This window comes from Papilio polytes, unplaced genomic scaffold (genome assembly GCF_000836215.1).
Source record: "Papilio polytes unplaced genomic scaffold, Ppol_1.0 DF824270.1, whole genome shotgun sequence".
Taxonomy (NCBI): Eukaryota; Metazoa; Arthropoda; class Insecta; order Lepidoptera; family Papilionidae; genus Papilio; species Papilio polytes.
In genome coordinates, this window is record NW_013524934.1 from 531,550 (window position 1) to 552,623 (window position 21,074).

The 21,074-nt window shown below is 35.0% G+C and overlaps 1 protein-coding gene across 6 annotated transcripts in view; it reads left to right on the forward strand.

The window, feature by feature from the left end:
• Positions 1 to 21,074, forward strand: part of LOC106105469 (disintegrin and metalloproteinase domain-containing protein 11) — a 189,420-nt gene that overhangs the window by 63,639 nt on the left and 104,707 nt on the right. For all 6 annotated transcript variants that reach the window (XM_013285796.1, XM_013285803.1, XM_013285812.1 and 3 more), the window contains exons 2-3: positions 6,722 to 6,772; positions 19,204 to 19,352. In XM_013285796.1, the coding sequence (XP_013141250.1) occupies positions 19,317 to 19,352 (36 nt within the window). In that variant the 5' untranslated portion in view covers positions 6,722 to 6,772; positions 19,204 to 19,316. The remainder of the gene's footprint in view (positions 1 to 6,721; positions 6,773 to 19,203; positions 19,353 to 21,074) is intronic.

Genomic DNA, 21,074 nt, shown 5'->3' on the forward strand with positions numbered 1-21,074 from the left:
TGTTGGCGATATTTCTTCCACTTGTGTAATTTTTTTTAAATAAAAGAAAATTTACAAGTATACTCTGTGTTTTATAACGTCCGGAGCATTTTAAATAATACAACAAATGAATTGTAACTTGTAACTTCCAACTTCATAAATTATTTCCCTAATTACAACTGCAAGAGTTAACGAGGCTGTTAAAAACTGATAAAATCATTTAGGAGTTTGTCCGCACCGGACTTCGGTGTAGCCATCGTGAGTCACGTACATGTATTTAATTATTAATTTTAAGCACGGGCCGGGGCGGCGCTGCGGTCGCGCACAGATTGTAATTTGATTTCTGAACGTAGCACGTCACAGATTAAAAACGTCCACAGATAAGCGCTATTCAATTGCGGTCCCGCGCAAATCTCCTAGACCCGAAACTATTTTGTAAACGGAAAATAAAGGGTTCCTAAACATTTACGGCTTTAAAGATGCAGGTCGATAGAGCAATTATAACTACAACATTTTTTGTATTTCAACACTAATAAGATAAGATAATTATTTTTAACAGACTATAAAACTTTGTTATCTTCAATTCTGTGCATTTTTATAAAATTTAAAATGGCTAAATATGTAAAAAAAGTTATTCGAAACAAAAGAAGCATCGTAAATGTTTATTCATTTTATATGCTCAGTAATGCTAGTACATTGAACCCGCGTCTATGCAATAACGCTGGAGCCCGAGGGAATGATACTGAGGCACAATAAAATTATTCCTCCCGCAATGAAGCGAGGCAAAGAAGTGGCTCGTATCAGCCGAGAATCGAATTACTATCCTTCCTGTACTGGCTTCGTTTTGTTACAACAATCGTATCAATATTGGACATCGTAACTCGATTTCCGAACGAAGTGCGCGACGTCAACTCACGCTTGACATTGGTCGAGAAAATGGTCGCCGAGGACGTCATCCGATTGCTAATAATGTACCTTTTGTTATGGATTTATTACTCTTTTTGTCATATTTTGAATGTGTATATTAGAGGAAGTTTGCAATTAGCGCCAGTGGTGGAGAAATTGAGAAGCAAAAGATTAGCGTGGTATGGACATGTTATGTGACGAGACGATGGGGACATAAACCTGAAAGTGTTAAGAATGAATGTGGATGGCTACAAAGGAAGAGGAAGACCGAAGAAAGTATGGATGGATTGTGCGAAAGAGGATTTGCTTAAGAAAGGAGTGGTTTCAGATGACGGCTGATAGAGATGTATGGAAGAGCACATACTGTGTCGACCCTCCATAAGTAATAAGGGCAAGTTGATGATGTCATATTTTGATGTGTTTTCAGAAAAAGTGTTGAAACACTTTTTATGCATTTTTCTCTTTATGTCTATTCGAAATAACAAACTAAATAAAAAAGGTTTAATAAGATATTCAACGACATTAGGTAACATATGTGCGCTATCACTTTAGGTAATGTCGGCGATAAATAAATAACTAAATATCGGGTTCACGAAATCGCCAGTTATTGAATGTGCGTACAAATTTTCATTTTCTTCCGGTGAAGGATCTCTCGAACAATTCTCTAACAGCGATTTCCATTTGGAGGGCAACCCGAGGAAATACATAAAATATTGCTGCGAGTGCGGGATATCGAGGGTCCCTCGGTTACCGAGCGGCCCGCGTTAACTGTTTCACATTTGTTAAGTAAGCATATCATATCCAACTGGAAATAAACTTTCCTACATATATTATTTTTACCCTATCTTTTTTCGATTTCCATTCCATATGGAACACTCTCTTGTTTACACTAGTTATCACCATTTATAAAAGAAGAACAGTCTTTCATAGAGATTTAATAAGAGAAGTATGAAGTGACTAGCTGTTCGTGTGCGGCTTCATCCGCTTGAAATTATAAATTTATTGTTTGCATCTGTCAAATTCTCGATTGCAAATGTTAAAATACCTTTTACCTTACTACGGCAATCTTGCTTCCTTGATATTGGCAGTAACTGGTCTCTTTCCCTCATTAGAGTTTTTATCCAAAATATTTACCCCTTACGGGTAATAACGTCAAAATATATAGCCTAAAGCGTGACGTTAGTGTAGGGCTCGTTATTAAAAAAAATATTATTCAAAAATGCGCTGTAATTGCTGACATCTTAGGTAACAGAGAAGTGTGTGTATACGCTTTATTATAATAGTATAGAAGTATAGATAAATAACTACTAGCATATATACGAATTAATTATGTCATGTAATGGTTACACAGTTTGTAAATATCCTAATATTCCGTGTTGCAACACTGAATATGAAAGCACTTAAATAATTAATACGCATGTTACGATAACACCTAATGAAGTTTGCATGCTAATCGGCCGTCGTGCTGCGAGTTCGCTTAACTCTACTAAATTAAACAAACATTTTGAGGTGTTGCTGAAAAGCCCTGCATTCACTCTTATACGTCGTGTTCTGCAACACGTGGCCGTGTCACGTCACGCGGGCGATTCAAGTCACGTGACACGCGGACGAAACGTGTCACGCGAGCCGCAGATGAGTCGTGTCACGTTCGAAACTAAATTACTCACGCATAGGTATAGTAATTGCAGGCGCAGAGCCTCATTCGTATTCGGGAAGCATTTTAAATCGAGTCTCCGGTCAGCTTCGTTGTGATTTTTATCGCTGTTGAGAAACAATACCTTTTTTAGATACACCTAAAGCGCTCGTCTCTCTGTGGTAGGACACAATTTTGATGGTATAATTGCAAGAGATTGATTGTTAAACTGAGTTAGAAATCCATCTCTATTTTTACCTTTTATCAGTGAGGTAACAACCTGTTTTGTACGTGTTATTACTTAAAAAGTAATATACTAATAGTGAAACATTTCAAATATAATAAATACGTTCGTTGGATATAATTCAAATGCCAATTTAGAATTGAAAATGAGCGCTGCAATATAGGCGTGAAATAGTTACACTAATCCAGTTGCGGAATCAGCAGAGCAATAATAAACTAACAAATAACATGAGCCAACTCAAATCCTCTAGCGTTAAACTTGTTAACATTCAGAATCCACTCCCCCGTTATAATTACCATCTTAATGCGACATCAATTAATTTTAATTAGCACCGACGAGAGATAAAAAAACAACAATTCAACGAAATAGGTCCTCTAAATGAGGACGGCTTTACTAACCATGAATCTTTATAAAAAAAACAAGCGAGACTTGAAATTTATCCTTGCAGATAATGAGGCTTTAGTTTATTTCTTTTTAGGCTTCGCTCGACTTTGACCTTTGCTGCTATTTATTTCTATTGCTTTTTCTATAATTGAAAATGGCACAAATACTTAAAAAATGATATTTTTGAGATAACCAAGTGTAACACTCATAGAACCATAGTTTTTTACATTCGTTATGCTTTCATGTTTAAGAATAGAATAATCGTACTAATATTATAAATGCGAAAGTTTAGATGGATGGATGGATGGATGGATGTTTGTTAGAGTTTGTAGCCTAAATGGAGAGGGTAGTCTGGAAGGACACAAAGGCTACATTTTTGTTTTTATTCCACCTGGCCGGAGTCGCGAGTGTAAGCTAGTAATAAGTAAGTTTACAGACTACTGTAAAATGATGGATTGCAAATAACGTAATGTATATAAAAATTGCGTGAAATACATATTTGGTCGCCATTTTTGGCAACTACAAAAGTAAACAATAATAACACTAACAGCTGTCAGTTGCTCTTCGATTATTTTGCTTTAAGTAGAAATAAGTGTAGCAAAAGTTTTGAAGTTGAACCAAGCGATACCAAAATGGAGAGGCGGCATTTTATAAGGGTTGATAATATTGAGTTTATGAAAACTTTCACTTACTTTTAAGTGTCTTGTCTACATTTTGATCAGAAATTGTTTGACTTTGTGAAGTTCTTTTGTTGTCTTTTCTAAAAGTGCGCCATTTGATAATTTAATCGACGTTAAACAAGTTTTGATAACATTCCTTAAAAGTTATATTTACTGACGTAAGAAAAAAACAAATAAAAAAACTTAAAATCTCCACTCATCTCTCATCTCTCATCAAACTTTCTTGCTGGTGTTTATATATTATTTCATCATCTTCCTTCTTATCCTACTCCCGTAGCGCAAGAGGTTTTTGTCCTCAAAATAACTCTATCATACGTCATCTCAGTCATGACTCCCTTCTCCATTATGTCACCCTTCAAGCAATCCATACATCTCATTCTAAGTCTGTTATCTATTAGAGTAATTCCGTAATAAAGATAACTACTGTATTATGTAAAGAATAATGAAGTATATTTAATGTACATTAGCATATAGCGAGGGCCGCAGTTTGTGAGCCAAGTGACCCGGCCGCAGTAAATCATTGCGCCTGTTGCAGCGCCACCAAGCGGCCGTGACCTGCAACTACCATAGCCAATTGACTAAACTAAAGCTATTTAGTTATGAGCACTTCATGATTACTGCACTATTTGGCATAATGACATAGATAGAGCGGTCTATTTATTCCATTATAAATTGTTTGAAATTTAATTTGAAATAAATGGAATTTAGCAATCAAATAGTTCAATTAACAATATTAGTTATTGGAAAATAGAAATGGAATTAATGTAAATGATGTTAATTTTAACAAGAATATTAATAAGTTATTTCTTACCATTTATAGTATTTCTTAAAATCGTTTTATTGAGACTTGTAAGAGAATTTTATAAACACATCTACTCAGAAAAACGAAAGCATTAAGAATACAACGAGCCATTTATCGTTTTTACGTTCCCCAACAAATAAATACACTTGAAAATAATAGTATTACATTTTGTACGCAAACATCTTTAGAGAGAATAAAAATACACTCACAAAGAGAAGAGACTCGCGTAAACAAGTACAGTGAACCTCTGTCCTTCGTTTCTGAACCTTTGCTTTTAAATTAAGATTTTCCTTTGATGTTGCTGTTAGCTACCGAAGGAAATAATGTTTTCTTAATTTATTGAAACAGTTCTATGGCATAAGCGAATAGCGGGTATAATCATGTCTATAAAATTACATCTATACTATTATAAAAAAGCGTAAACACACACTTCTTTGTTTGCCTAAGATCTCAGTAATTACGGCATATTTTTGAATAATTTCATTTTTTAAAAAGCTCTGTACTTGCGTCACGCTTAAGGCTATATATTTTAACGCCATTAAACTTAAGGGGTAAATATTTTTCGCCCTAAATTCAAAAATCAAAAAATTCGCCTATCGCTTTTAACTTGCGCCACAATATTCGTCAAGTAAACTCAACTTGACAGTCTCTTATTGTGCCGTAAAAGCTAATGGCGACGTTTTCAGTATCACATTGTTTTAAGGCTTGGCCGTCATGTGTTATTTTGTGTTACGATAGCGACGAATAAAAACTGGGCCGGGCAGACGAAAGAACGAGGTTCTAAAGCCAAAGTCAGCTTCAAGGTGGAGAGGGCACAGTAGACTAAAATCTTGGTTTACTTGGACATTTTCGTCTATTTTTTTGAATGTCTATATAAGTTGAGGTGTTAACCCACTGTTCCCCGACCCGCTCGTCGTGTGTTTATAGTTCATGTCGTAAGAAAGGTATACATAGATAAAGTGAATTAATATATTTCGAATTTTTATATTCAAGTCGAAATATAAGATGTTTTTCTTTATGCTAACTTCTCTCCGCCTCTCATTAAGAGATATTTGCTGTTTTAAATTTCGTTCTCAAAACTAATTCAGTACACCGCACGTTTTCATTCGCAGAGTTAATTTGGATTCGGTTTTGCGAACAAAAATCTTTTGTCAAGGTACACGACGTCTAAATTAATTTAAATTTAACGTTAAAATCAATTTATTAACGCTTCGAAGTTTTATTAAATTTTACTCGCTTCAATTATAATTTCCAACTCTGTTGACTAACAACCTCCAAGTTGGTTCATAATTATTTATATAGCGAAGAAAAACTTTCCACTTCTTTTTCTTAAAGCGCTATGTGTTCTGTTGCATTGAGGACAACTAAATAATTAATTTCAATTAGTTAAACCATTTATATTTTTCTTAATAACCTTGTGACAATGTTAGACAACTTCATTTTTATTTATTTATCTTTTAAAAGTACAAAAATCGACTTAAAACGGCATTAGACTGTTGACATTTTCATTTGAAATTATTTCGGAATTCAACTGTTCAATCTTTTTTTAATTTATTTAAAAACCCCTCTGCATGTGCTGGTCTTCCGTCTTTTTTTTTGTATGTCGGAATGTAATCAATAAAATAAAATTATTGCGAAAGCCGCACGGGAGCAGCTAGTATGATCATATAGGTAGAATGTAAAATGCTATGTTCGTCTCAGCCCTAGTGTCAACTGCGTCATAACGAGGTAATTACAATAACAATGTATGTTCTCATCGAGTATGAATGCGAAAGGCGTTTTGTCTCGAAACAACCCCATTGTTAGATTTATACGGGAACCTGCAATTACTTTTTTATTATTTTTTTTCGACTCAAATTGTTTTCCCGTTTTCCCTCCTCGCTCGTTTAAATTAAGACATATTTATATCTTGACTTTTATTAAAACATTTTTCAATGACAAATAATTTCTCCAAGTTATATGAATTGCTGGTAAAGGGGAAGGTTTTTGATGTAGGAATTTAAATTGCCTAATCGTAAATTATTAAAAAAAAAACCTTCCGTATTTTATTTTGTTTCTCTATATTTTTATTGACTTTGTTTCTTTTGTTTCAGAAGCCGATTACACCCTGGATGATTCATTTTGGAATGAAGAGAGCCCAGTTGGTGAGTGTTGTAATATGAACTTTAACTACATAGTAATAATGTCTGGTTTACATTTGGCAAAGTAGCAGGCCTGATATGGACTAACCAGCCACACCGGAGCCAGTTGAATGCTAGTGCTGATTTTTACTGGCTTACAATACTGGCATAGTAATAGGCATGCAAGCCCTGAACAACATTTTACATACAAATAACTTGTCTTAATACAAAAACCTTGAAATATTGAAAATTCACAAGAAATCTGTCGTATCTAGTAGCTACTAGAGTTTCTATCAGTTTGAGTTCATTGAACGAATGTCGAAGACGAAATAATTTTGTTTACGTCTACACCCATCACGGGAATTACGAAAAATAACATTAAGCCGAAGTAATCATTCGATAAACATAAACAACGTATTTTATCGATACAAATTTCGACGAAAATATAATTTGTTATACACGATTCATAAAAAAATCCCATCGTTAAAACGTAATTCTATAAAACGAAATTACATATATTTACAAAATATATATAAAATCTGATATTAGTTTAATAAAGAAATAATAAAAATCTCCCTTAAAAAGTAACTTCAACCCTTTATTTTCTTTTTTAATTCAGCGACCCTAGAAACTCATAAAACAGGAAAAGAGGTTTTAAAACGTGCAGCGAGATGTAAAAACGGTCTTTTCCAGGACATCCTTTTCCATATATCTTCCAGGAGACCCGAGCAAACTGGGGAGGGCAATAACCATTTCCCACTAAAATGTTAATACTTGATGTTTATGAATTCGAAAGTGACTTTTCAACACTTTTATGTGGCAACATAAAATGTCTTGGCATCGTTAAACGTTCTTTTTGACGGAAATACGTTTAACTTAATGGCTTTCTGCGTCAAAATTGTTATGTTTAAAAAAGTTCGCTTTAAGAATTCTCGCAATGCAATTTAAAATAAAACTCAAATTAAGGCGCTTTAGTTAATATTTGTACTAAAAAACTATGTGACTATTAATTTACTTATGCTTTTGCCAACAAAATAGTTGCATTTTAAAATATGATGTTTGCGATAAAAATATCATCAAAATTAACACACTAACAGATAACAACTGCAACATTTAAATATATTACAGCGTCTTATGTTACAAGGCTTAGCACGTGTCCCACCAGTTCTGTCAGATAAGGGAACAAAATTTGATATTTCCATTACATAGCGCGTACCATCCTTCGACCACATCTTCACCTTGGTCTGGGTGAGATAGTGGTCACGCGCTGGTTTTGCAATTAGAAAAAAAGAAAAAAGAAAACAGATTTTACACGTTGGAGTATTATCAGACAATTTACAATTTGGTGGGACAGGCCCTTAAATTCATTCCATTAAACGTTTTTACGTCTGTCAGATTGTATATTATGAGAGAGTATTCAGTAGTTAGTAAACATTTTATTACCCATAGAAAACTTGCCTATACAAATTGACAAACACGGACAGCGCCATCTACCGGTAAACATAAAAGCTCTGTTAACTTTCAGTCGCGAGTTTAGTGCAGACTTTGTTAGCGAGTGACTGAACTCGAGCGAGTTTGAAATGGGAACTGTTTTGTTAAATTCAATTTTGATACAATTCTCGTCGCTCGTAGCTTCGCCCTCATATAAATCTAAGTAAATTTGTTTGTGCTAACACCTGAATTTATTTGTTTTTACAAAAAACATTTTGTTCCTACAAGTTGGAATTATTATTTTTTTTTATAACATAAGGTGGCAAACGAGCAATCGGCCACCTGAAACCGCCAAAATGGCAAAGCGACCGCTGCCCATAGACATCCGCAATTGCAGATGCGTTGCCTTCCCTTATACGACGGAGGAGGAGACGCACATAAAGAGGATATTTCCCCTTTCTATGCATCTCCCCCACCGTCAAATCCACTTCCTCTTCCCAACTTCTCATTATAAGAAAAGAGTGGTAAAGAGAAAGCGACTTAAATTAGGCCTCCGGCACCACACTCGTCAGACGAAACACGGAATTGCTTCCATTTCACGCCTCTCTTCTGTGTGGTCGTGGCATTACACAGTTCGTGCCGGCCCATTCGTGCTAAGATGTTAAAGCGGGCACTACCACTGTTAGATATTTTTATACCCGGGCCACTCCTCTATAATATCAATTTATTTCTTTAAGATGATTTGCAGACATAATAACGACTAATTAATTAAACTTGGGCAGATTTTCCTCATATTTAGCAACTACAGAGTGAAATAAAACATAAATAACCTAACCTAATCTTACATTCCAATAAATCAAATTACACGAAAGTAAGGAATCGTGTAAACTTGTTTCGAATAAACAACGAGGTGTGTATTCTGTAAACCTGGCGAGATTGGAAATCGATTAGGAGACGAGGCACGTCCCGGGAACGCGGTCACAACGCACGACTTTGAATTTACATGTGTGATGCATTGACATGCAAATGATTGCGAGACGGCATTTAGCGACCGCTCTAAACGATATCGTACACGGTGATTTTACGTTCACTTTCAGAATAGACTTTAACGAAATCAATTTAGCTACGCATATTTGTAGCTATTTTCATGTTGTATGCAATAAAGTTATTTAATAGTGAACTTTGCGAGCTAAACAATAAGACCCATATTTGTGCAATTATGTGTACTATGGATTCTTATAAAAGTACAATCAGGCTTTTAGATTTGTGATTTAATGATTTTTTAATTAAAAGTTTTTTTTTTAATACGTTTTAAGATAAAAATTCCTGGCAGCTTCTCGTGTTATGGTTGTTGAGAACGAGAAGTTAAAAAACTGCTACTTTATTTTGTTAAAAATAGAGTAATAACAATTATTTTTTTAAATAAGAGTAAATTAGATCGTACTATGCGATCACCAATTAATATCACAATGAATTTGTAAAACTATTGACTGAGAACAAACTCGGGCGAGTCTATTCAAATGGGTTTGCTTTGATTTGAGTTTGAAAGGAAAATAGGTTAGGCTTAGCTAGGAACGACCGCAGCGCGGGCCGGGGGGTCAACGTTTACCGGCAACTATTGTACGACAGACGTATTATGATGAAAAGAAAAATATCTGAATCAGTATAATGAATGAATTATGATAATCCCTTCACTGATGAAGTTAATCCTTCATAGATACTATGTTATTTTTATATAAGTACTTTTGCTCGCGACTCCGTTCGCGTGGAATTAAAAAAAAAAACTGAAGCCTATGTGTTCTTCCAGACTATCCCCTACATCTATACCAAATTTAATTGAAATCCGTTCAGCCCCTTAGGCTACAAACTCTAACAAACATCCATCTATCCATCCATCCATCTAAACTTTCACATTTATAATATTAGTATGATTAATATAGATTTTAACAGCAAGAACCACAATGACTTAAATTCTTTACTTAATACAATGCATCGCTACGTTTTTGATCTAATCGTATTTGTTCATCATCCACTTGCCCTTATCCCTTATGGAGGGTCGGCACAGTATGTGCTGCTCTTCCATACATCTCTATCAGCCGTCATATCTGAATCCACTCCTTTCTTAAGCATATCTTCCTTCACACAATCCATCCATACTTTCTTCGGTCTTCCTCTTCCTTTGTAGCCATCCACATTCAATCTCAACACTTTCTGGTTTATGTCCCCATAATTTCGTCGCATAATATGTCCATACCACGCTAACCTTTTGCTTCTCAATTTCTCCACCACTGGCGCTACTTTCAAACTTCCTCTAATGTACACATTCTTAACTTTATCCAATCTTGTCACACCACACATCCATCTTAACATACGCATCTCAGCCACATGCAATCTCCTTTCATCCGCAACTTTGGTGGCCCAGCATTCAGATCCATACAATACGACAGGTCTTATGATGGACTTGTAGATCTGTCCCTTAAGCCTAAGAGGCATTCTTGGATCACAAGTCACACCAGTAACCTGTCGCCATTTCATCCAACCTGCATTTATTCGGCTTTTTACGTCTCGGTCAACGCCACCGTCGGACTGGACTAGAGAACCGAGGTACTTAAAGTCGGAGCAGGTTGGTAGAGGCACACCATTTAAGGCGATTGGAGAGAAGCTGGTCGGACCGCCAAAATCGCAAATCTAATCGTATTTGTTAAAGATTGGTTTTATCAAAAAACTTTAGATATAATTAGCGGGATTGTTGTCCATAATTAATATGCAAAGTACTAAGATTTTCTTGAAATAAACGCTCATTAATTTTCACATAATCGTATACATTTAAAACTCGCTATGAATACCGAGTTCATACAAAGTTCCCCTTCCTTCCACGGAACATTTCTACTTATTATTCGTGACGTCATAAATATGAAATTGCCACATTCGGTCTCAGACTTTAAAATGTAGCATGTCGAGAGTACAGTCACACTCGTAAAAGTCGAGAACGTCACGCATGCTCGCGCTCTTTGACTGTAGAGAAATGGACTATGCAAAAAGCTACAGTAAACAATTCTGCCATTTATCACGAGGTTAGAGTTAAAAATGGCAACAAACATTAACGTGAAATTAAAAAGATTCAAATATAACACACACAAAATATGCTAACAACTTTATAAACTATTGTATTTCTTTGACTAAGGCGATGTGCGCGCTTGACATGTCCTGTCTCTTAAATGCTCGCGTCTCCTGGCTGTCGCAGACTGCGCGGTGAAGAGGCAGGATGTCAGGGGGATCGCTAACAAATTATTATCGCTGACTGTACCGTGTTTAATGTATGATTATGGAAATTTGACGTACGCCCTTTCATGTAGATATTTTTGTAATCATTAGGTTAATGTTAATCCACATTAATAATAAAGTATTAAATTGCTATTAGAGTGTTGACTGAAGTCTAAATTTGGAGAATCCTATACACTTTTAGACCTGCTACTTGCATTTTCGACTTTATTACATTTATGTTTAAATTTGAAAATATTTCATTCTACAAAAACTAAACACATTTTTATTCGAAGTCTAAAACCCTGTTCCATAGCGATGCAGGTATTTGCGTCATCGTATACACCTTCATGAGCTCTCACGGGCCGGATGCAGCACAAAGCGCTGAGCGCTCCTTGACCATTCACTTTGTTCCGACCTAAAAGCAATCCAGCGCTGCAGCGCTTTAGACTCTACATAAAGCGCTATGTATAGAATGCGGACATTTTATACTTTATCCTTGAACTTTTATTACAATGAAATGTTTTATGGTGAAATTCAACTCTTTGTAATATTGTATGCATTTATAAATTTACTAGCTGTCGCCCGCGACTCTGTCCACGTGCAAAAAAAAACAAAAATATGTAGCCTATGTGTTTTTCCAGACTATCCTCTACATCGATACCAAATTACATCGAAATCCAATCCGCCGTTTTGGCTACAAACTCTAACAAATATCCATCCATCCATCTAAACTTTCGAATTTATAGTATTACTAAGATTGTGCAAAAAATTGACTTAGGGTTCTTATAGAATCGTTAGTACCACCTCAAAGACCAGCAAGGCATTTGCAGTTCCTCTGGTATTGTCATGTTCATGAGCGTCGTGGGCTGTATTACCAACATTGGGCAATTAAAAGCTGTTGATGATGGCGTTGAGCGTTGATAAGTCGCATGTAACAAGAAGGACGTTAGTTATGAATGTGGAGGTACACCGGTAGAGGTAGACCTAGAAAGAGATGGATGGATTGCGTGAAAGGAGACATGATCAAGAGGGAAGTGATGACTGATATGACGCATGATAGAGTTATTTGGAGGACAACCCGGTGCGCCTACTCTACTGGAGTAGGATAAGGCAGGGGAGATAATGATGATCGTTTCGGTCGACTCGCTGCTCATCTGCTTTCTTACTCTTGTTAAAAAAAACCCAGAGCTCAGCAATTTGTGAGTTTTTACGAGTTTAAATCATAAAAAGTCGCCTTTATGTTTATTAAATTATAAAATAACTAGCTTTTGCTCGCGACTTGTCCACGTGGAATTAATAAAATTGTAGTATCAAGAATATTTACTCGGTGATAATGTAGCTTTGTAATTTTTGAAATCAGTCCAGTATTTTTCAGTCAATTTGTTACACACAAAATGACAAATCTTTCCTCTTTATAATAGTATGGTAGTTTAGATGAACCTTATCTATGAAACCTAATTTAAAATCTGTAATCCCGATTTCTCTTACTCATAAAATCAGGATTATGTAATCGTAAATGTTTCCCTCACAATAGACATTTTATTGCGAACCCAAAACTCGAGATTTTCTGTTTTACTTTTTTATGATTAAGACTCAACGGAACCTCGTTGAGTTCGCAGAACAACTTTAATATCAGAGTATTAAAAATTTCGACATCATCACTGTCTTTTAAATATGACTACTAGAGGTCACTTCAAAAGTTAATTAGGTGAAATTCAAACTTTCATGATTGCTTAGGATCCACTGAAGCTTTGAATATTTGAATTTTATGAAAGAATTTTGTTGTAAGTTTTATTGGATTTTCAATAATTTCAAAGTGAAATTTGTAAGGTTGCTCGTTAGTCTGTCCCAGTAGACGGTATCGAGCTGATTGGTTTTCATTTATATTTAAAATACTATGCAGAAAAGTGTTATTTAATACGTTATCAGTTTGGTTGTTAAATATATTTCAAACCTTGATGTTCTATCAATAAATATTTATTTCCTTGAAGGTACAAATACAATTGAAACTTATTATACATATATTCAAACCTTCTTAATGTACTTCAGAAGAAAACTTTTAAAGTTATTTCTTCGTTCTGTTCCTTGCGATTTGACTTCTACTAAAAATCTGCAAATCTTCATCTTCTGGTATGGCCGAAGTTCATAGACATCGGATCAAATATGCGTTTCGTTACTCGTTTGCCCACGTCTACTATAAAAAAAGATTAAAACACCAAACTATTCGGTAAATAAACGAAGCTGTCAGCCGTAAAGCGACATCTATTGAGCCGTGAAACAGTCCTTTTGTGATAACTAAATATTCTATTTGAGCGACACTAGCGCCGCGCTGACGCAATTTCTATAACAAACGTGGTTTTTTGATGGAAGGCTTGAGGTTTTGTAATTAATACACAATAAACACCGCTTTTAGACTATAAATCACGGTAACGAGTTTGTAAACGTGTGGATGATTGATGTCAGACGTTATGAATGGGAAAACTCTTGCAAGGTTTTGAAACCGCGACGACGGTGTAAATCTCAAACATTAGAAAATCAGCAAATGTGTGCGTCATAAGTGAGGGCATGAACAAAGTGTTTGTTACTTATATTGCTAGGAATATAGAACTAAAGACAAAACCGGTTGTTTTGTATTAATACGGAGTAGATAGAAGAACAAGAAGAGAAACTGTGCTGCTAAGCTAATATTATAGGGAACCAAACAGATAAACAGGATACCAACACATAGGAAATCAAAGGAAATTTATGATATTGAATTTTGTATCTTACGTCACTGGCAATAACGGTGAAAATCATTGTAAATTTTAAACAATCGTTTATGTAACTTCCAATTCTCAGTTTAAACAGAACCGAACACATACGAAAACGAACATATCTCAATCTCGTGAAAATGAAAACATTCCCTTATTTAGGATTATTTAAAAACACACAATCGGAATACAAAATCCAATTACAAACAAAAAAGGAGGAAGCAATATTTCGCACAAGTTAATTAACTTTAAGCATACGGCGCTGCAAGCAGAATACATACATCAGGCGAGCTTTGCTTGCAAAACGTTACGGACGCCTCGCGCCCAATTTACCTTGACACCTAATGTAGCGGCAGGATCTTCGGCTGACTTTCAACTTGCACCGTTTCGAAACAGTGGGGTAGATCAAAGTAAATTTGTCATCGTTTCAGGTAGAACCGAAATTTACAATGGATTTTGTCGGCGGAACGAGTTTTGATGAATTGCTTAATTAAGGTTACGAGGCAAGCGGGCCGCGAACGTGTTGTGTGGTTGGAGTTATAACTTGGCTATACAATAATGTATTTACCTGACGCTGGTTACGGTGTTGCTATTAATTCTCTGTATGAACTCATGAAGCCGCGATGATTGTTCACAATTTGTCATGTTATAGTTACACTATCCAACAAAACATCGACTTTAACTATTTTATCGACTTCATTATTAACATCAACTAATATTTCTTTTATACTTGAATGAAAAACTTCATATTCCAGTTATATTTTAACTCTAAATGAAATGGAACAAAAAGAAACTCGTTCAAATTATTCCGTCCATAACCATTTTAAAAAGAATATATAAATACTTTATCTAAGTTAACATAAGTGAAAAACTTTTCTAATCCCGTTAACTTAAATAGTCTTAACTAGACTAACAAAATTTAATTTACCATTATCATCGCCTTGACACAGTAAAAATCGTATTAACTTTGAAACTAAAGCAATTAGTGAATTAACTAAAACCTTCTTAAAGTCGTTTTGTGTTCGCTTTCTTAATTTAAATTCAGTAGTCGGGAAGTTTGAGAAGAAACTAACAAGAAAACTTTTTAGAGCTTTTTGTGTTGTCACTTAAAAGATTAATTTGTATTCAATGATAGTTCATTTTTAAACATTTATTCCTCTAATACATCTTCAAAAGGAAAATTTGTATTTATTAGCAAATGTTCTTATTGTTATATTTGCACATAAAGTTATAGGATTTTGGAGAGATGCAACATTTAAAAGACACACAAGACATGCGAATGAAGATTAAGATGGTATAGAATTCTTCCGCAAAATAACTGGTTGTATATAAAATCAGAGCCCGCTTTAACATCTTAGCACGAATTGGCCGGCTCGCCCGGTGTAATACGACCACACAGAAGACAGGCGTGAAGTGGAACCGAATCCGCGTTTCGTCTGATGAGTGTGGTGCCGGAGGCCTAACTTTAGTCCCTTTCAAGGGAAAAGGGTGGGAAGGTCCACCCTTTTCTTAAGAGGAAAGGTTGGGAAGGAAAAGTGGATTTGACGGTGGAGGAGACTTATAGGAAGAAGAAATATTCTCTTTATGTGCGTCTCCTTCTCCGTCAATTTAGGGTAGGTAACGCATCTGCAATTGTGGATGTCTATAGGCAGCGGTCGCTTTCCATTTCGGTGGATTCAGATGGCCGCTTGCTCGTTTGCCATCTAATAAAAAAAAATCATCATGTTCAGTATTTGAGAGAAAAAATAAGGTAATCAAGGTATTTCATCTCAATTTACAAATGAAGCGAGTCTCGAACACTAATCTTTCGAATATGACGCTCAAAGACAAATGAATGGGTTAACGGCTCGAATAATTTGTCAAACTTATTCCAGCGCGAATTGAAAGTGAGCGGCCAACTCAATTAGTCACGTCGGAGTCGACGTTGGGGACGGATCGCGCCTCGTCTCCTACAAAAGATATACTTTCTATGAATACGCTTTCGTAAATGAATTCGGACGAGGGCTTAATAGAGTTATCTGAGATGAGTACGATATGAGCTCGATCTACGCGGTCCATGTTGTGTTAAGCTTATAATCTAGGGCTAAAGGCGTTCGTGTATTGATGTATTTGCGATTGAATATTTTATCAGCAAAATTGATTTGTTTAATTTCTTAAATAACTACATAGATGTAATTAAATTACCTTGGTACATCACTATCACAGTAAACTTAAAAATGATAACTGCCCATCAATAGTAAGATGCACGTGAGAATCCAAAAGATGTAAAAGATTTTAGATATCATTCATAACATAATATATCATAAGTTTCTGAAGTAAATAACATATGTAAAGTAACTTAAGGGAAGAATAACCAGCTAACACTTAACGACAACACAAACTTTAAACTGAATTACAGTTCGAACGCGCCCATGGCTTCGCAAATACCATTTGAAACGTGGACGCGCAGCGGCTTAGTGGGTTGTTGATTAGTTTTAGAGGCAAATGTTTGAACTATGTTTAAGCTCTCTTCAAAACGGCTAGGGTTAGCTAACATTTACTATAACTGTACACAAAGTTTTTAATAAGTATACGTTATTGATTTGAAATCATCAATAGAAAAGTTTGTATCCGAACAAGCAAGAAGTGATCGTATTTTCATCCAGATAGGGTTTCTAATCATATGAACAATCTTTCTTATATTATCAGTTTAAAAATAGCTTCTGTCGTCAATACCCTTCTTACTTCTACAGTAGAACCTCGACAACTAAAACCTCGGTAACTTAAACTACTATAACTTCAAAAAATTATATGCTCCCTTCCCATCAGAGCCCAAAACCTCTACACATAGACCCTTGATAACTTAAAACCTTTATAACTTAAAGTATTTAGTGTTTTCCTTGGACTTTAACTTATCAAGGTTCTACTGTACTACTTACAAGACTACAAACAGTATTTTAGGGGAATTAGTTGTAATTGAATTACGACTTTTTTATGTGTTGTTGACTTGAAATAACATTCGTCTTTTTTAATTATTCAATCATCTGGCCCTACTACAAAGTTAGTATGACATATAAACTCGATAAAATTAATTTAAAAGGTAAACAAAGTTGTCAACCCTACGTTCTCCGGATCCTCGCAAATTGGAAACTATCTAGAAATGGACTTTCCAATTCGCCTTTGATCTTATATTTGAGTTGAGAGTTTGTCGACCATTCAAATCTTGTTATCAATAGATCCGTGTTCAAATGGTACTTAAAGGTCAAAGATTACCAGAAATTATATAACATATTACGTTCAATAGTTTTAAATACTGTTGCGATATTCCCAATTGTATTTTAATAAGAAAAAAGTTGCTGAAATTATTTATTCGTCATTTAATATTCACAATCAGAAAAGAACTATAGGCGCTTTTAATAATGTTTTAGAAATTACAAAACTATGACCATTTAGACTTTACGGTCAAATCAATCGCAATCTCGTTTTGTTATCTAGTATTTCTGATCAATTATTGAGTCTTCAATTCGGATTAAACAATAAATATTCATGCGATAAACGAAGTATCATTCTTAAAAGCGACAAACCTTCCATGTTTTATATTCAGGCCTCGGCTTAATCGAGTGGGGGGTACAATCGTGGCCTCTACCCCCACATTGCAGTCGCGGACAATGCAGTCGAGTTCTGCTCAAATTTTAATTTCAAATGCATTTCCAATAATGCAGAACTCATTTTAATAACTATAACTCCATTTGCACAAATCTATCGTCGATTTTACTTTGTTATTCAGTTTAACGAAGCACTTCTTTATTTTTATACGAGAAAAATACGCTCGTATTTTTTTTCTATCTCAATTGAATTAATAAGGCTGGTGGACATTGTTATCTGCATTTCGAAGTGCTCAAATTTATTATAACATTAGTTTTGGGAAAATGAACCTTATAACCAAAGACATAATTGCTATTTTCACTAATCACACTTTATTAAGAAGTTCACCATACATATTTGATTACAGGGCTTCTAAACATATATCCAAAATACGAACCATTTCTGTCCAAATTTAGATAATGGTGAATTGAGCCTATCGTACGGATTTCTCTCCATCGCCACTGGCATAGTTGGTGTCAGTGCTGTGAGTTTCGAAAGCCTATTGGCAGCTCTGAACGCAATGAAAGCCCTCGCCCCAGATGCGTCGAACACCCATAGTTAATTAGCGCTCGAAACAAATGCATAATTTATAACTATAATTCAATAACAGTTAGTGTTGGTACAAGGTTGTCGATAATTGGACAATAATCGGCCATCTCGATACAGAACATCAACTTAAAAGAGGAAATAATACATATCGGGAAATTATTTTTAATTGGCAACCCTAGCATGTAAAAATATAAAACTGTAACGTAACCCAGGTCACTATCGGTTCGGTTATTCCGCTGGTCGATTTTATAGCAGTCAGAGGTCGCTTTGATAGAAGGCTATAAAATAAAAGATAAAAGTACGGACTGAGTCGTATATTTTAAGCATATTTTAAGACGATGAATATCGTTCTTAAATTTCTTGGGATTACGTTTCGATCCCACGATGACAAAGGCTACCAAACTATGGAACGTGAAATGTAATATAACTTTATATGGAAGATATTCTGAACGCGTTCGATAAAGAATATTATTTTATCACATATAGGTTTTTACCTTTTTGGCTTCTTATATTTTAATACATCTAGGACTTATTAAATGTAATTACATCTATACCAATATTATGAAGAGGAAAAATTTGGTTTTTGGGTTTTTGTTTTGAAATAATTCAAAAACTACTGGACCGATTTCAAAAATTCTTGCACCATAAAAAAGCTGAGTAACATGGGCACTTTGTACCAATGTTTTTTAATATCACGCGGGCGAAGTCGCGAGCAACAGGTTCAATACATTTGAACCGTTTGAAAGTTAACTGTCATTTTTGAACATTGTACTATTGTCAGCTATCTCGTCCTCTTTCTTAAATTCTTCCTTTCTCACTCTAACTCTGTCTTCTCAGGCGAGGTGGAGCGGCTGCTACGCGAGTATCGCCAGAACCAGGAACTAGTCCGGAACATCGGCGCCCACTACTACCAAATCATCTACCCCGTGCAGCTGCGCCACCACGAGAAGATGGGTATCTCCACGCGGGAGGTTAACACGCAGAAGGTAAATATTTCACATAACTAACGCCGAAATCAAAAATCATATTGATTTCAAATTTACAAATCGATCTTTGAGGTCGACAATTTTAGTTACTTTAACACCCTTTAAACATTTATATGAAAAGGTTCCAGATTGGACTTCATCGTTATATTAAACAGTGTTTTATAGAAAAAGCGGGCAAACGAGCAGCTATGAAACAATGTGGTTACTTTTATCGGCTTTTCTTTTAGTTTATTCCGAATGTGTATCTCAAATAAAACCTTTACTGAATTACGTTATAGGGAAAAGGTAGCGAGAGAGAATAAAAGGGGAACAGACGGAAGATGTTTATGCGTATAGATTTATCATTGTTTGTATTTATGTGTTAGAGGACTGTAAAAGGAGGCGGAAGTGATAAAATTGGATCAAACTTCTTTATATTTAATTCCAAGGGACTGTATCTAATTGACAGTAAATATATATTTTTTACATTAAATTACTAAGAAGAGAAAATTAACAAGACATTTTTTAAATTTTCTTATTAATCTTCAACGTCAACAATCTTAACGTCGGTGGCTCAGTGGTTTAAGCACTTGACCTGTACAGGTCTTGGGTTTGAATCCCGCCATGTACCAATGTGATTTTCGAATTTTCATATGTACATAATTTACCGACGTTCTTATGGTGAAGGAAAACATCGTGATGCAACCTGCACATATCAGCGAAGAAATTCAAAGATATGTGTGAAGTCGACCAATCCGCACTTGGCCAGCGTGGTTACTCTGGCCTAGTCAGCCTTACTTAGGGTAGGCTCCGAGCCCCTCGGTGGGGATGTATAGTGAGCTGGTGATGATTAATCTTCATCAGATTTTGTCGATATGTTTAATCTTACTAATATTAAAGAAAAAGGTTTTATGTTTGGATGGTTGTTAGAAGGTGTCTCCTAAAGAGCTAAAATGATGTCAATGAAATTAGGAATAGATAAATAGCATAGTCTTGAAGACCGTATTGGATAATTAACAGACAGATCTCGAGAGACAGCTAGTTTTCTACATAAAAGCAAATTAGTAAATTGAACTTTGTTAGAATGTTTACCAATTTTTTATCTATACAAATATTATAATGAAGACAACTTTGTTTGTTTGTTTGTTTGTAATGAATAGGCTCAAAAAGTACTGGGCCGATTTTAAAAATATTTTCACTGTTGAAAGGTAATTTATCTGTAACATAGGCTATATTTTTTCATTAATTAATTATTTTTAAATTTCACGCAAACGGATTCGCGGGAAAAAGCTAGTTCTTTATATAATTGGGAAGTGATTAAAAACATAGTTATCTAATAATAAAACTAAAGAAACAATTCTAATTCATTAATAAGACTATCTTAACGTCGAAAGTGTTGCCAGTTCGGTGATAAATGTTCTACAATATCCACGTGACTCGGGACTTTTTCTATTAGCACACAACTTTTCTATTTACTAAAGTTGTTTTGGTTTTGTGTCGCTTGATGCCTACGAGACGTGGCTACAGCGTTTATAGCGGAATATATCATTTTTTTCACTTTTACCAACACTACAAAAGCTAACTCTTCAGACCGTCAATTAATAAATTCAGTATTTTAAAAGAACACTCATAAAATCTAATAAAATTTAAGGTCGTTTTAAAGATTTGGTAGTGCCTAAAACATAATCTCTTTATGTTTGTGTCCATTTGTTGCTGTTATTCAGCCAAAATATAATTTTATCA